This window comes from Mustela nigripes, chromosome 3 (assembly GCF_022355385.1).
Source record: "Mustela nigripes isolate SB6536 chromosome 3, MUSNIG.SB6536, whole genome shotgun sequence".
NCBI lineage: Eukaryota > Metazoa > Chordata > Mammalia > Carnivora > Mustelidae > Mustela > Mustela nigripes.
Genome location: NC_081559.1, coordinates 50160519 through 50177120, shown reverse-complemented (window position 1 = coordinate 50177120; position 16602 = coordinate 50160519). Strand labels below are relative to the sequence as shown.

Sequence of the window (16602 nt, the reverse complement as noted above, 5' to 3'; positions counted from 1 at the left end):
TGAACAAGCAGAAAAGCCATACAAGTTGGCAACTAGCAACAACTGAATCTTAACAAGTACCCTCCTCCAGAATCCTGAAGTCAAAAACTTGACAACTAATGCTACGTAACTCCATTTTATCAAGAGTTAACATAATTTGTAAACAGTACAAAAGCATATAAAAGTTAAAGTCTTCCTACCTCAATTAGCCAATTCTACTCCTAAAAGCAATCAGAATTCTCACCAGAAAAACTGTCCTGTGCTTTGCTACTCTCACATACTGATGAGACCTTTTATATCAGTACACATAGCCATAATTCTATTGCATAATTTATGATTCCACCATTTTTTTAAAATATTTTTTTATTCATTTGAGAGAGGGAGAGTGACTATGGAAAAAGAATTGAGATATAGAAAAGATCACTAAAATCCCAGGATGTATCTTAGATTTATAAAAGGATCCAACAGACCAATATTTCAAGATTAAATAAGCTTCATTCCATCAAAAACATAACTAGTCTCTGGAAGATGCCCCAAGAAAGAATAAAAAGTCACGAAATACCCGTTTTACAAACAGTATTGTTCAAGAGAATTAAAAAATGGGTCCAACAGACCTTGACTTATATTGAGCATTCAAACATGTAGCCAATTAAGTGACTTCACTTTGAGTAGGTAAGGATAGGTTTTGAGATCTTTTAATTTCGAAAAAAGAAAATCTGCAGGATTTTGTTATTGATTATGTCAGGTTTGTGAACTACTAGACCAGTGATTCTCATGAACTAGAAGCATAAGCATCACCTAGAAATTTATTAAAAATGAAGAATTTGTGGGTTCCATACCACACCTACTGAGTCAGAAACTCTAGAACAGGCGAAGTCTAGTAAGATAAGCTTTAAGTCTTCAGCTAATTCTAATGCCAGTTCAAGTTTTACTTGATTGGCCTAAGAAACATCTCCCCAGATCCCAATTTCTTGGGGATTAGAGTTCCCAATGTGGGCTTCTCATTACACTTCTATGTAGTAAGGAGCCCTGCAATGATTTTTAAGACAAATAATTGGGCTGCCAATAATTCTTGCTAATGACCCATATTATTTCTTCCTTACTGTTGTGCCTAAGCTATCTAGTGACATAAAAATTTTAATATACATTGTTGTGAATTTTGGTTCAGAAGATAATTTATGTGAATGAATGCAGGAAGGTTGGCAATACTAGGTGAAATAACACATGTAAAAAATTAATAAAGTTTGGCATACCACAAAGGTTAAAAATATTATTAATTGCTGAATGTTACTTATATTTTTCTAAGCTTAAATTTGTGCTTTTCTTTAAACAAAGATTTTCTTTTTAAAAAATTAATTAATATTTTTATTAACATGTAATACATTATTTGCCCCAGGGGTACAGGTCTGTGAATCACCAGGCCTACACATTTCACAGCACTCACCACAGCACATACCCTCCCCAATGTCCATGGCCCAGCCACCCTATCCCTAAACCTCCCACCCCCAGCAACCCTGTTTGTTTACTGAGATTAAGAGTCTCTTATGGTTTGTCTCTCTCCAGATCCCATCTTGTTTCATTTTTCTCTCCCTACTCCCCACAACTTCCCGCCTTGCCTCTCAAATTTCTCATATCAGAGATCATATAATAATAAAAAAGTTTTTTTTATTGAGAGTCATTGTCATTAATTGTAGAAAATAGAAAATAAAAAGATCTAAAACTCAGGTAAGTTATCTAAAATTTTGGTTTCATTTTTCCAGTACTTTTGGGCTTTTGTTTTTCTCTTCTTTTTTGCCTTAGTCGTCATTCTTCAACTAATAAGCAATACACACAATTTTACACACACAGCCACAGGAGAACATATTTGTGAAATTTTCAATGATTACTTGAGTTACCCCACCCAGCTGCAGAGAGCACTATATCATATCCTTAATACATACTGGCCTCAAATTACAACGCTCAATACATTCACTGAAAACAGTTTAAGTTCAGTTTCCATTATTTTTCACTGTAAGGAAGAAACTGAATGGTTGTTTTCAACCTGTGCCTTTCTAAGAGAACGGGTCACTTTCCAACGCATCCTTTCTCTTGGAAATTTTTACCAAGATTCTAATGTTCTATCTTATGAAATCATGAGGGTAGAGTCTCACTTATCTCTTGGCAGAGTAAATAACTGATAAACTCGTCAAATGAATTGTTTTCATCTTTGATTGAACTTAGTATTGTATCAATCATCTCTGTAAATGTTCACAAGCCTATAAACACCTCAATCATAAAGGATAACTAGATAGGTAGCTTAAAAACAAGAATATACCTGGGTGGCTCAGTTGGCTAAGCAACTGCCTTCGGCTCAGGTCATGATCTCAAGAGTCCCCGGAACAAGTCTCGCATTGGGCTCCCAGCTCCATGCGGAGTCCACTTCTCCCTCTGACCTTCTAAGCTCTCATGCTCTCTCTCACACTCTCTCTCTTAATAAATAAAATCTTAAAAAACAAACAAACAAGAATAGCCCCTGACAATGCAAAATGCTACATATCTGGTCTTAGCCACAAGAGAGACTTAATGTTAACTATTAACTAGTAGATGTCAAGAGTGACAAGTACCAAAAATCTTTTCAGACTGAAGGAACTCCATGAAGTCAATTACAATTTCTGTATGGAATACTTAGGACATGTATATTAAAAGTACTAGTCCTACATTTAATTTAATGACAGTAGTCTTAGATTAAGCATTTTCTGGTAATAGCCTATCTTTGTTTTTCTTATGTGCTTATTTCAGGCTTGCCTCAAATAAAAGGTCATTTTATCATACACTGTAGTAAGATATGAAAAAAATGTAAAAATTGGAAATAGAACTAAGTATGTGAAAAGTTATAAAACTTGGAAAATGTGATGGATACAAAAGTTAATGTAAAAAAATGAAATAATTCCTATTTCTGTTTGCTTTTTAAAAAAAAAATTTTATTTATTTATTTGACAAAGATCACAAGTAGGCAGAGAGGCGACGGAGGGGGAGCAGGCTCCCTGCTGAGCAGAGAGCCCAACCCCAGCTGCGGGCAGAGGCTTTAAGCCACCCAGGTGCACCTAATTTCTACGTTTTATATTAGTGCAATCAATCTGGCCTGAGAAGAACCTTTAGCAGGAAGGACTAAAATGTGATTTAACTAAGTAAACTTAAGTTTTATTTCTCTCCTTGAAAAACAGGCTTACAGTAGTGAATGGTTTGTAGGACAATTATAAAAGGAAAGTCCTTCTAATGCCACCTAGGGATGATTAAGGTAGATGAGTTCTAAAACCAGGTGACAGCATTTCTTACATCTTCCTGGCTGGTCTACCTCACCAATAAAGAGGAACATTGATAGCATAACCCTATTAACCATTAGGATCAATTAACTTCCCAAATGCACTGATACCATGCTCATCATGAATCTTTTTGTTTAAATTATAAACAGAGTTTCCCAAGAAGACTGCTTTCAGGCAAAGATGACAAGAGAATGGCAGTGTTGCAGATCCTTTCAAAGTCAGGTTTCTTAAGAGGCAATTGGACTTATATCTTATTAGTCTGTCACTAGTCAACTTGCAAGGACTTTAACTGCCTTTAAACACACTTTTTAGGGGCTCCTGGCTGGTTCAGTCAGTAGGATGTATGACTCTTGATCTCACGGTTGTAAGACTGAGCCCCATGTTGGGTATAAAGATTACTTAAAAATAAAATCTTCAAAAACAAAAAAAAACCCCACACTTCTTTAAAAAAAAAAAACGAGATTCTTACCCTGCAAAACTATTTCTTAAACTGTGGGGTATCAAAATCACCTATAAAAAATGAAGATTCTTGGACTCTACCCTGAGCTGAAACAAAACCTAAAGATACTTTTTAAAAGAAAGTCCAGGTGATTCTTAAGCATACTAAAATGAGAGCTGTTGCTAAAATTTGCTCTTAATGAGCTATGCCAATCTTGGACCAGGCTTAAATTGCAATAAAAAAATCTGCAGTGTGCAAAATTTTTATTACTCTTTCTAGAAAGAGAACTCTTTCAAGGGAGAGTAGCTAGTATGCTTATATTATTTGATTCTAAAAACCAGGTGATTCTTAAAGATTTGAGGCAATTTGCAGTAAAATTTAAATAGGAATCACAGAAATATAAAGATAACAAGTACGAACAATAGTAATTACAGCAAAAAAGGGTAATACACAAAACAAACATTATATTTACCTATGAGGTACCTAGCAAACAAGGCAAAATAAGTGCAATGAAATACAACAAAATCAGGATTTAAAAAGGCTACATTCCACTTTTCCTATAAATAGTGGACAAATTCAACACAGTTTTTATTTAAGATTGTTTATTCATGTTAAAAACTTTTATATCAATTGTAAACAGGTAAGGATATAATTCCACAGGCATTACTTCACAAATAAGCTAATGCAGCAATCCTTCTTCATACCTAAGCTAACTCAAGGTTGATTTGATTGCAAGTCAAAATTTGAAAAAAAAAACTGGCCTATTTCCAACAATCAGCTGTCTCAATTAGACTTTTAACTGGAGGCTAGTAGTCAAGTCAAAACATTCTTCTGCAGAGAGGTTATAGTGTATTTTCTTCCAATGGAAGAGAATTCCAGCTTAGAACAATGTGTTATTTCAGTAACTTCAACTTTATAGGTGCTTAATCATCTTGGCACTGCTTCTCTGAGACAGGTTAAGAATTCTATACTCTTTCTACAGAAAAGCATTTTCTATTACACATTACAATGAATATGAATATTTGTTATAACTATGCACACTTCAAAGTTATCCCCAGGAAAGTGACTGAATTAGTTCACTAGATATTGAGTATACTCTCTATCTGACCACCAAAGCATCGGTTCAAAATAAGGATTTTTGTTTTGGCATAACTATTGTTTAGTAGGGTTTTTTGGCCACAAAGATACAGTAATTTCTCCTCACTCCTGAGATTGCTCCTGAATCTTGAAAGTGAATTCATGCCATTAGGAAACACTTAATGATCTTCATATTAGCTGTCATTGTATTAGGTATCTATCAGGCACATCCAAAAGTAATATCAGACTAACTGGAAGTAGAAAAAGAAGCAGGAAAACGACAACGCCTTATTACATTCCTTTTGATATTGAACAAGCCATTCCTTCAGATGACAAGTGCCACCCTATGTTTTTCATAAATGTTCACTGAATGAAGTTTTCTAACTTTTAAATAGCAACACAGAATTCATGCCTAGTTCTTAAGATTCTGTTCTATTCTTGTGGCATCAAGTTGACAGATCAATAAATGCTATGAAAAGCCTCATAACCTTGGCTGTTTTTAGAGATGATACAGTGTAACAACATACGCTGATAAAATGTGTAACTGTAAAGTACATCTTCTCATGCAAGAAGTTGAGAAGACCAAGAAAAGTTTTCATGAGACTAATTTGTTTCTATATTTTGAATATAAAGGTATCCTCTTCTGCAAAATCAGTCAGACTGTATTTTTTATCATTGTGGGGCATAAGCCTTGAAGAGATTAAATAGATCTGCTAAAATTAGGAGAGGGGGTGACATGAAGGATAGGATCTCAACTATTTTTTTTTACAATTCAGAATGATTAACTGAATAAATTAACAGCAAACAGGAGTAAAATATCCCAAACCAGTAAAGCTCTGGATGCTTCAAAATCATTCTGTCGGAAGAGATAAATACAAGATAAAAAACCCTTAAAGTTTTCACTAGTAATCTGTATGGCATTCTTTTTTTTTTTTTTTTAAGATTTTATTTATTTATATGACAGAAAGAAAGAGCAAAAGCAGGGTTAGCAGCAGCCAGAGGGATAGGTAGAAGCAGGGACCCTGGGATCATGACCTAAGCTGAAGGCAGATGCTTAAGGACTGAGTCACCCAGGCGCACCTCTGTACAGCATTCTATAGAAACTCAAGTCTGACTCTTCGTTGTCAATAACCTGTACAAGTATGTCCAATACTTACTACATTTTTTAAAAAACAATTTGCTTAGAGGAGATTTAAACTTAAGTTTCTCCTGAGGCCTGCTTAAGATGTCATCTTTGCTAAGTTCATGAAGAAGTTTTTTTTGTATGTTTTTAATTCCTGGAAAAAGGTATAGGGATACTTTTCTAGAAAGTAGCAAGAAAATGTTAAGTAGTCTCTGGGTCTTTGTCACATACAGCTATGTTCAAACTGTATTTCTAGCATGTGTGGTGTACACCCACACACACCAAGTATATATAAAATCTAATAAGATTTACCACAAACACAAATAAAAAAATTAAGACTGAATGAATTGCACAAGTGATTAAGTATTTTACCCAAAACTTTGTAGTTTAAACATGATCTTGCAAAATAAAAATGAACTCAAAAGCAAATCGAGTGACAGTTAAGTTATACCTAGTAGCCCAGTGTCTATGTCCTCTTCAGTCTTTAAATTCTCAGCATGCAACTCTGTAAATACAAAAAAAGAAGGCTTGAGTAAAAAAGATGATTTTACTACTTGAATAGCTTAAAGGCTGGAAAAATATTGTGAACCTGTGGAAAATGCTGTGGAGTCAGAAACAAATGGGTCGAAATTCTGATTCCATATACCAGCTATGAACCTTCAGTATGCAAATAAAGCATTTATGAGTCAACTGCCACATATACACAAAGCTTCTTAGAGTTATTGTGAAAATATTTTATTTATTTAATCTCTACCCCCAATGTGGGGCTCAAACTCAAAACCTCAAATCACACATGCTCTTCTGTCAGCCAGGTGCCCCTAAAAGTATTTTAAGCAATGGAAATTACACAGCATATTAGATTCCTTTCTTCCATTCTCAAAAGTAAGCACAACTCAATGTCTTCTGCATAGGACTCCGCTTACCAAGTTTTGTGACTTAATAATATAAAGGAAATCTCTCACAGCACAAGGGAAATAACCTACAAAACTCTCTCCAAGATACAGTGGAAAAAAAGAGGAGGGGAGTGAAAGAGTAATGAAACACTGTTAAACAATGTTAAATATGAAACACAAATTTAACATTGACACCCAAGATCATTGTATGAAGAGATTCACATTTACTCTAAACTGTCTTGTGTATAAAAATCAAGCCTAAGTTGTTAGCTGCCATCTGCAGCCCAGTAGGAGCTTGGAAGCAATGAGGAAAAAATTAAAACTGGAGTTAAGCTGATTTAATTCTATTTAGTTAAAAAACAAAACAAAAAAACAAAACAAAACAAAAAAACCCTAAAACTTGCGTGGCAACTTGTTGGGTGCTTCTCACAGAACTAAAGTAGTTTTTGTTTTAATTTTTGTTAGTAACTTGGCCAAAGTCACACACGAACGAGAACTGAGATTTAAACTCGCGTCTGATTCTTTCCACTGTAAAATAAATATCCAACCATACAATTTACAGGATAAACTTTGAAAACTTTTTCACAGTACATCTCTTTCTATTCCAATCTGGTTGATACTTAAACTTCACACTCAAGAAAATAAAACTAATAATCAGAGAATAGGTTATTTAGGTCCTGTTACAAAACTTCACCACTACACTCTGTTGAAAACCTAATACAAAACCAAGAGGTGCTAATTATTTTACCTGTAGAAGTTGAACTTTTGGCTGTGGGTGAAAATCCGTTCTTTCTGGAATTCTGTGCGTGTACAAAATTAGTGAATAGCATACCTCTAACCATTCGTGGATTAAACAAAGTCTTTGAATATGAATAGCCTATTTTAATCACACACTTTTCACCTCTTTAAGGACTGCTGTCCTCCATAATGCTTCATTTTGTCAACATTTCACCCCAAGTGTTCACTGACTCTACTGTCGCTTCAAGAATACCCATTTAATCAAGACCCTTTCTGAAAATGGGTCTCCTAAGCTTGCACCAGGGTGTTTCACCATTCCGAAGACAAAACAAAACAAAAGAGGATGAGCAAAGAAAGGTGCCAGTGAGGACTCTGGGTGAAAGCCACTACCAGCTTGCCGGCCTTTGATGGGGAGGAGGCAGATGAAAGTCAAGACCTACGTCCAAGATCAACTTTACTCTGGACAGAGACTTTCAGCGCCGGAGCTTCAGTACCTTTTACGATCAGGTAGGCGATGGCGAGGAGGAAGGCGAGGAGGATGGCGAACAGCAGCGAACAAAGAATTGAGAGGATCTGGACCGGCCACCGCCGAGCCTGGGCTCCGTCGTCCGCAACCGCCGAGAAAATGCCATTGCGCTTATCGGGCAGAACCGGAGACCCGTCCCCGTCCCGCCGGAATAGAGAGCCCTTTCTAGGCTCCGACGACGCCCCGGCCGAGAACTCCGCCCGCAGATCACGGGCCACTTGGTCGCACCCGTCCTCCTCGTCCACTTCACCCTCACCCCAACCATCCCCCTGAGTGAACGTGGAAATCGCGGGCCGGGAAAACGTGACAGGGGTGTCAAGACGTCGGCGCTGAGCAGCGGAGCGCCGCCCGCCTTCCACGAACGACATGGCGGGAAAGACTAGCGGGCCCGCGGAGGTCGAGAGCCTCCCACTCGCCCCGCCCCGTGCTCGCAGCAGCCAATCAGCGGCCAGACCCCCCCCCCAGCCTCCACCACCCGGCACTGTCGCGCAGGGGGGCGCAGAGGTGCGCAACTGGGCGGGGAAGGTGCAGTGGGACCTAAAGAAAGGCTGGGCGCCCCTGGGCCAGAGCACGACCCCAGCTCAGTAGGAAGGAAAGAAAGCAGAGAAGTGCGCATTAAGAGCCGAGCCGAGGCTAAAGCTAGCCAAGTCTCCTCTCCCTGCAGTGCTTCGTCCCAGCCAGAGACCTCCGCCACGACCGCGTCACCTCCAGGCAAGCGCGCGCCCCAGTAGCACCAAAGCCGCATCTTCTCGACGCCCGGTCCTAGCGCCCGCCCATACCCCTCGGATTCCCATTTCCCAATCGATTAGCTTTCTCCCTTCTTCTGCTATACGCTCCTATTTTTCTCTGGCTCCGCTCCCACCTGCCTAACTGCCCTTCTCTCTTTCTCTTTTGCATTGTTCTTCCCGCCCCATCACAACTTCCCTCCACCCCGCTCGACACGCCTCCTTCCCGCCCCCTCCGCGGGCTTTCCAGCCGGTGCGTAAAGAGCTCGAACCCTCGCTTAAGGAGCCCCCCCCCTTCCTCTCCTGTTCCCCGCCCCCGCTCCTCCTCGAGCACCGCGCGCGCGCGCGCCTGGCCCCCGCCACCGCTAACGCTAGAAGCTGCTTACCCCACCCCCACCCCACCCCACCCCGGGCAGCCTCAGGTTTGTGGGGCGTACGTAACTCGGGCGGAGGGAGTGAAGGTGGCAGGCCCCAACTGCCCCACCCCCTACGGGGTGAGGTGGTCTAAGCTCGGGAAGCTGGGACACCGTTGTCTTCCCTTCTCCGGGGAAAGTTGGTGGAGTTTTCCCGGCGGAGGCGCAGAAACTTCCTCCGTCCCCCTCCCCCCCGTCCATGCAGGCGACGCCGAGTGAGGCTGAGGCTGGGGGCGAATCGCCGCAGAGCTGCGTGTCGGCAGCGCACTCTGATTGGACAGTCGGGAAGCCTGTCAGCTTATTGGCCCCGCTGATCCCGCCCCGTAGCGCAGGGCAGCCTTTAACCTTTGGCCCCAGTGGGCGCCAGCCACTCAGATCGCTTCTTGTTGGTATGTGTAGCGGCAGTGGCCGCCGGCGGAGCAGTCTGAGCCCGACGATGAGGCCGGGGACGGGAGCGGAGCGTGGAGGCCTCATGGTGAGTGAAATGGAGAGCCATCCTCCTTCGCGGGGTCCCGGGGACGGGGAGCGGAGATTGTCCGGCTCAAGCCTCTGCTCCAGTTCTTGGGTCTCTGCTGACGGCTTCCTGAGGAGACGGCCCTCGGTAAGGGATCGGTGGAGCAGGGGGAAAGCGGCACAATGAAAAACGAAGTCAGAGAGGCAGGAAGCTTTTTCCAAAAGGAGAAGAAGATGAGAGTGGACGAAGAAAGAGCTCGAGATGGTGGGCTATGTAACGAGGAGGAGAATTGGAGAGTGGGGATGCACAAAGGGAAGAATGTGGGTCCCTGGAAGTTCTTACTGGGCTTGGCCTAGACAGATGCGCGGTGGAGGTGCTGGGCCTTGGGCGGGGTGAGCGTTTTGGAGAGGTAGGCCCGCTGTAGCAGGGAGGGGGAGGCGGAAACTTGATTATGTAGACTTTGAGAGAGGCTGCCAAAATCTGTTTTCACCAGTAGTAGTGGTGGTTGCAAGGGGTACAGCCGGGAAGATTGGCAGGGGATAATTACCTGGTCTTAAGACCTGGAACAATGGGCACCAAGGTAAAGAAATAGTTGTCTTTTAAAAGGGAATTAAAATGGAAATGTTAGTTGTTTGTATTTAGGGTCTTTGAGTGATAGACCTTAGTCTGAAAAAAAAATTTTTTTTTTCTTTTTTTGGCAGAAGTAATTTTCCTTGTGTTGAAGATTCTTTTAGGAAGTACTATGTTCACATGTTAGGAGTTAAGTGTCCCTGGTTACCCATAATGTTTGTGTTCTGTTGAGACCAGCTCTTATCCGAAAGAATTTGGAAAATCCTCGTTTCAAAGTTTAAAATTAACTTAAATATAAATTTAAGAATAGTTATGGTTAAGATATTAACTAGCTATCTGCTGTGTGAAATAGAACAGAGTTGTGGTTTTTCACCCATAACAGTTTTTAAATTGGTTTTCACATGTTTCTCAGGTTTAGTAAGCTAACTGATTAAAGCAGGTTACTCTGAAAAATAAAATATATACTCTAGCTGTCCAGTAATTATCTTAATTTTTCCTATTTCTTTCTGTAGTTTGGTCAGTTGCAAGCTCATTATGAATACTGGTGGGTAGTGCATTTTGTTTAAGACAAGGAAGTATAAGCTAACCCAGTAACTGAATCACACATTCATCTAATATTAAAGCACTGCACATAACCAATATGTGGAAATCAGATTTTTGAGAAGCATTTGTCTTACTTGCTGATTTTTAAATTGTCCCTGTTTTTCAGATGGGGCATCCTGGCATGCATTATGCCCCAATGGGAATGCACCCTATGGGTCAGAGAGCGAATATGCCTCCTGTACCTCATGGAATGATGCCGCAAATGATGCCCCCTATGGGAGGGCCACCAATGGGACAAGTAAGAATGTTTTTGTTTTATTTTGTATTTGTTTGTTGTTTATTTTTGCCTGTGGTATCATTGTGTCAAGATTTCAAAACCTGGGTCAATATTTGTAGCTGTTTAAGAATTAGTTTATGTCAAAATAATATTGTTAAATAAGTCAAATGTTGAGTCGTTACACTAATCAAATTTTGAATGTAAGGAAAAGCCTTCTGTATAAAAAATTTATTTTCTGCTACAACAAAACTAAGAGTTCTTTTTTCAAGTAATTGTACGTGTAGTCTTCTTAGTGTATTAACATTCTTTTTTCCAAGTATGTTAATTGAAGTTAATGTTTGAAGAGTGAATATTATTTTATAGGTCAACATAACTTATGTCCATGGACCACATAAATGCATAGAATCTAAAAATAGCAATTGTTTAGGTCTTTGCTTTAGAATAAAGTTTATTTCTGAAATAGCTTCTTCTTGTGTATGTGTGTGTGTGCCTGCGCGTGCAGTGGGGGTAGAGAAGGGAGATTCTACTCTAATTTGATTCTTCATAGGGCAGTGCCAATAGGTGGTTCACGTTCCACTTAATACTGTTTTATTTCTGTTTTGTTTTAATGCTTACTGCTTCTGCACTCCTGCTTTTGAGCTGTCCCTTTCATCCCCAGCATAAATTGTAAATGGACATTTTGTGGGAGTGATTTAGATCAAAAGGTTTTAATGCTGACTCAGTGAATTCAGTAGAACTGAGTTCCTAGAGAAGCATCCAAGAAAGGTAACAGGTTCAGTTACCATGAATAATTTTATGCCCCCTGTCAGGTTCTGTAATACACATATTCTTTGGTGGCTGAGTTCTTTCAATTTGAGTATCTCAATAAATCATCAAAAATTTAGGCTGATAAAATATATTGGAAAGCCAGTCAATTAGGTATGGTCTTTTTGTTAATTAATACTGTTTGTGTTGATAATCACTTAAGCCTTGATATTTTAAGCTATTGGTGAAATTGTAGTGGAGAAAGGACCTTGCTTTGTGTCTTTTTCTTTGAACTTAACCTTAGGAGTAAAAGGGCTTAATGTCAAGTGATTTTCTTCCTTTTTATTTATAATGTAGCCCTTAATTTTGTACAAAAATCTTTGTTCAAAGACACCAGGCCCAAAAGATTCTGCCCATAGGAGTTTTGGGGGTTTTTTGGGGTTTGTTTTTTGTTTTTGCTTTTGAAAGAACCGTTTTATTCTGTTGTTCTAGAATAACACAAGTTTTAAAATTTTCTTAGGTGATGGAGAAACAACTCTGATTCTTCTGTTTCTTTCCATCTCTAAGCAGCAAGGAGCTCTTCTGGTTTTCTTAGTAGAGCTGCTCTAACTAGATAATGAGCTTTAAAAAATATTTATTCTTTAAATGCTCTGGTTCTTATTTAAAATTAGTTTCTTTCCACAGAAAGATAAAATAAAACAATTTGCTACTGCCAGATGCTTCTCTCTTTTCTGGGGCCTTCTGTTTCCATTGGGCCAATCAAGGTAAGTTTTGCAAGGGATTGACCTGTTTACCCTTGCTGTAATGGTGCTATTGCACTACCAAACCAAGACACCAGCTAGTCATTTCTAGTAAAATGCAGATTATATTTATTTATTTTTTTAAAGTACTTTCATGTATCTCATTGACATAAGCTGGTCACAGTTTCCTTTATGGCCCTTTCTCTTTAGCTATATCAGTGACCATCTTCCTAGAAAGATTACTTGCTATTTGGTACACATCTGTTGAAATACTCTGAATTTTACCTTGTGGTTTTCTTCTTTTTTCCTAGACCAGTTTATGCCATGTATCTTTAAATGCACCTGACTATTTAGATGTTTAAGTCTCTCTCTCCCTGTTGGCTCCTATTAGGATAATGAATGAATGACTTAAGAGTCCAGCTTCTAGGGTCCCAAGAAAATCTTCATTGTTTTTCCTTAAAATTCAATTGTTTCTTTTTTTCCTTTTAATATTCAACTTTTATGGGGCCCAAATCTTGGTAAAACTAATTCTTATTTGAGCTTTGGTAACTGACTTGGAGGGCATGGATAATTTAAATAAACTCAAGTAATCTAGAAATCTAATTTAAAGCCCAGTAAACAACTTGCTTAAAAATAAAAGTGGACGGTTAGTAAAATTGATCTTCTATCCACTTTGAGGTATTAATGGTCAGAAGTTAATGAAAAACAGCAGCGTGCTTATATAGTTCGCTATAGTGACACAAAGTTGGTAGAGTTCTGTCATACAATTTTTAAAAATTAGTTTACAGATTTTTTAGACTGGAACTGAAGGTTATGGAACCTTCATGTATATTGCCTAGTTCACATTAATATCTCATTTTGGGACCAGCTGAAAATGAAAATTGCTGCCAGTCTTACTTGCTAAATGATTCTGGTCTTTGAAATGGTACTGAATGTGACATGAAATTTTAAAACTTGTTTGTAAAATAATATTCAGACTGGACAGAATAACAACATACAGAAGTCAGAATTTTTCAAATGCATCAAGTTAATTAGGTTTAAGGGGTATTATGGTTTTCTGAAGGAGTTTGGTTGTTTGTTTTTATTCAGAAGATGACCTACTGTGCCCTTTTTAGAATTCAAGCTGTTCTGTTACTACTAAAAAGTGGATTTCAGGTTTATCTGAGATATCTATTATATAGATTAAATTTGCCTCTTCTGTTCATATGGGAAAGCTGTCTTACAGGATTATAGAATCTCATATTTGAGAGGGACCTTGAAAGGTGTATAAATTTTAGATAATATGGAAATTAAATAATGGTTTATCACTGGTTAAAAAACCGTTATTAATAAAGTAATTTCCTTGCTTGGTGACAATACTCAAATATTTGCAGTAGAGATTTGCCTTAAGATGTGATTGTATGTGAGGCCATTTTTTACTTAGGAAGATTTTATTTATTCATTTGACAGGGATCACAAGTAGGTGGAGAGGCAGGTAGATAGAGAAGGAAGCAGGCTCCCTGCTGAGCAGAGAGACTGATGTGGGGCTTGATCCCCGGACCCTGAGATAATGACCCAAGCTGAAGGCAGAGGCTTAACCCACTGAGCGACCCAGGCGCCCCGGAATGTTTTACTTTTAAAAGGTTTTCACATCTTCCTAATTTTTGTTGTTCTTTCTATGTGAAGCGCATGCAAGTCCTACCTTTTTCACAGGTGATTTTGCCTTCACTGAAAGCCTAAGAGAGTCCTCTTAGGTGGTTCTTTCTTTTTTTAATTTTTCTTTTAATGAGAAAAGTAGAATAAAAGATTTAAAGTTTTCTTTAGCTCTAACAACCTATGGTTCAGTTCAGATCATTTGGTAAGAACAGATGATATGTATGAGATTTTATGGGTTGATTGGACATAAAATTCTTTAATGCCTCCCTAATTCTAATCATTCAGTACTTTTTTGCCTTTGTTCAATAAATTGATAAATGAATGCTTTTCACAAATGATTTTGATTTTCTTGTTCTTAAAATTAGTGAGGCAGGTTTTAACAGATCTTGACTGTATTCCTTCTGCCATCTGGACCCAAGTAGTTACACTCCCATGCCTAGGATACTCTTAACAAATTTTGAGCTGGTTTTCTTGCTTGAAGTCTGCCCCTCAAGTTCTTGATTTTAGCATGTTGTCTCCTTGCCCAAGAACCTCCAGTGTTTTTTTTTGTACCTAAGGTATAATGTCTAAATTCCACAATTTAAAGAATCTCCCAGAGTACAACTCAATCCTGAACTTCATGTCTTTACACCCCTAAGCTGAACACAGGCTATATCTTTTTATGATATCTTGACTGATTATATTAGTTCTTGAGTGAGCTTGTGCTGTTCATGCTCTCCTACCCACAGCTCACTACTACCATGAACTTAACTTTACTTACGTAAGTTCTGCCATTTCAAGTTCTTCCTTCTCCTGAAGATCAGCATACTTTGTTGCCCAACATACACCTCCCTTTCAAATTAAAAAAAATCCTATGAAATTTACCTGTAACTCTGTTTCACTTATTTTGGGATTTAGTTTTGTTTTGTTTTAGGGTTTATTTGCTGTGTCTTTCCAGCATATAATAGACTGTAAGCTCTTAGAGGGCAGGTCCTGTGTTTTGTACTTTATAAGAAGTCCACAGGTGCTGAGCACAGTCTTGGCACAGCATGGGTGCTCGGTAAAATACTTGTTGAATGAATGAAACAAAAACATAGTCTTTCCTACAGTATAGGCCATAGAGATAGTAGATGTTACATGTGACTATTTTCATTGGTTACTTGTGACTTTACAGTGCTACAACTTAGTTCTTATTTTTAGTGTTTGCCTCTCTATAGTTGTTTTTTTAATTTGGTAAAAATGGAAGATAAAATGTAATAATTTTTGGTGGATAAAGCAAAAATACCTGTTTCCATTTATTTTAAATTATAGCCAAATGTATTTCTATCTGTCTGACTTTAGTAATGGTCTTTTTAAATTTTACCACAAAAAGTTTTCCATACCTTCACGGGTAAATGACGATTTGGCATATAGGCCTTCCAGAAATCCATACTATTGGTGTATCTTAGACTGACTGATTTGACCAATTGATTTTTTACTGTTGCTTTTGAAGTAGCATTATTTTGGGTATTTACAGAATCCTTGTTGTTGAATTGGACATTGGTAAGTAACAAAAAGGCTTTTTCCCCCTTAGGTTATTTGTTCATAATTATTGAATCTCAGTAACTTTCTGTATGCATTTACATTATCCAGGCAAGTACTTATTAAAAAATAGATTGCCCCAGATCTAATATGTTTGTATAACTTCTAAGCTGTGTATGTAGTTCGATTTTGATAGATTTACTAATGATTTCTTTAGATAGCATTACAGTTAAATATGAACTCATCTATTAAGAAACTTTAGCTAGAGTAGCGTTTCTGAGTATGGAGAGTATTTGGATAGATTTAAGAAGACTGTAAGTGCGGAAGAATAAGCTGTACTCTCCTCCTTTGAGATTCACAGGGCACAGTATTTTCCAAGAATGCTGAGAAGTCTCACAGAAGCCTTTTAAAACTGTTTTTCTCATTGTTACTTGGTTTGTTTGTTTTTTAACCATCTTCCCTTTCCCACTTCCCTAGGCTCCCTTACCTCCCTGTTTATGTGTTTATTTTGCTTTGTTTAGCACATTGCATGGAATTAACCTTGCATGGAATTAGCATTTTGGGAGAAATGCTGTATTGAAGCTGTTTTTCCATTTAGTCTGGTCCTTAGGAGGAAAAAGGGAATAGGAAAATAAGTATTAACAGATACAATGAAGTACTCCATAGAGTACAACAGATGTATTCAGTAAGTAACAGGATTAAAAAGGAAAGAGAACAAATCTCAACAGGTTAACAGGTTGATTTTTAATTGGGTGTTTTAGAAATACTTATGATGTGACTTAAAATCATCGTAAGATTGTGTATCAGTAGCTAATAAAGCTACCTAAGCTACCTGTGGTACCCCGTAGCTCTGTACTAGGATGTTTTTTTCCTTTTTTTAAGATTTTTATTTATTTATTTGACAGACGGAGATCACAAGTAGGC

The 16602-nt window shown here is 38.3% G+C and overlaps 2 protein-coding genes across 14 annotated transcripts in view; one reads left to right on the top strand and one right to left on the bottom strand.

Annotated features, from left to right (window-relative positions):
- ARL6IP6 (ADP ribosylation factor like GTPase 6 interacting protein 6) overlaps window positions 1-8446 on the bottom strand; it is a 33333-nt gene extending 24887 nt beyond the window's left edge. For 3 of the 5 annotated variants that reach the window (XM_059393978.1, XM_059393979.1, XM_059393982.1), the window contains exons 1-2: window positions 7992-8446; window positions 6372-6425 (exon numbers count right to left, since the gene is read on the bottom strand). In XM_059393978.1, coding sequence (XP_059249961.1) covers window positions 6372-6425; window positions 7992-8445 — 508 coding nt within the window. In that variant the 5' untranslated portion in view covers window position 8446. The remainder of the gene's footprint in view (window positions 1-6371; window positions 6426-7991) is intronic. The other 2 variants (XM_059393980.1, XM_059393981.1) reach the window with 1 other exon arrangement.
- A 251-nt stretch (window positions 8447-8697) lies between these two features.
- Window positions 8698-16602, top strand: part of PRPF40A (pre-mRNA processing factor 40 homolog A) — a 57087-nt gene continuing 49182 nt past the window's right edge. For 4 of the 9 annotated variants that reach the window (XM_059393974.1, XM_059393972.1, XM_059393971.1 and 1 more), the window contains exons 1-2: window positions 9607-9816; window positions 10949-11080. In XM_059393974.1, coding sequence (XP_059249957.1) covers window positions 9607-9816; window positions 10949-11080 — 342 coding nt within the window. Of the gene's footprint in view, window positions 8789-9414; window positions 9817-10948; window positions 11081-16602 lie in introns of those variants that run through there. The other 5 variants (XM_059393977.1, XM_059393976.1, XM_059393975.1 and 2 more) reach the window with 3 other exon arrangements.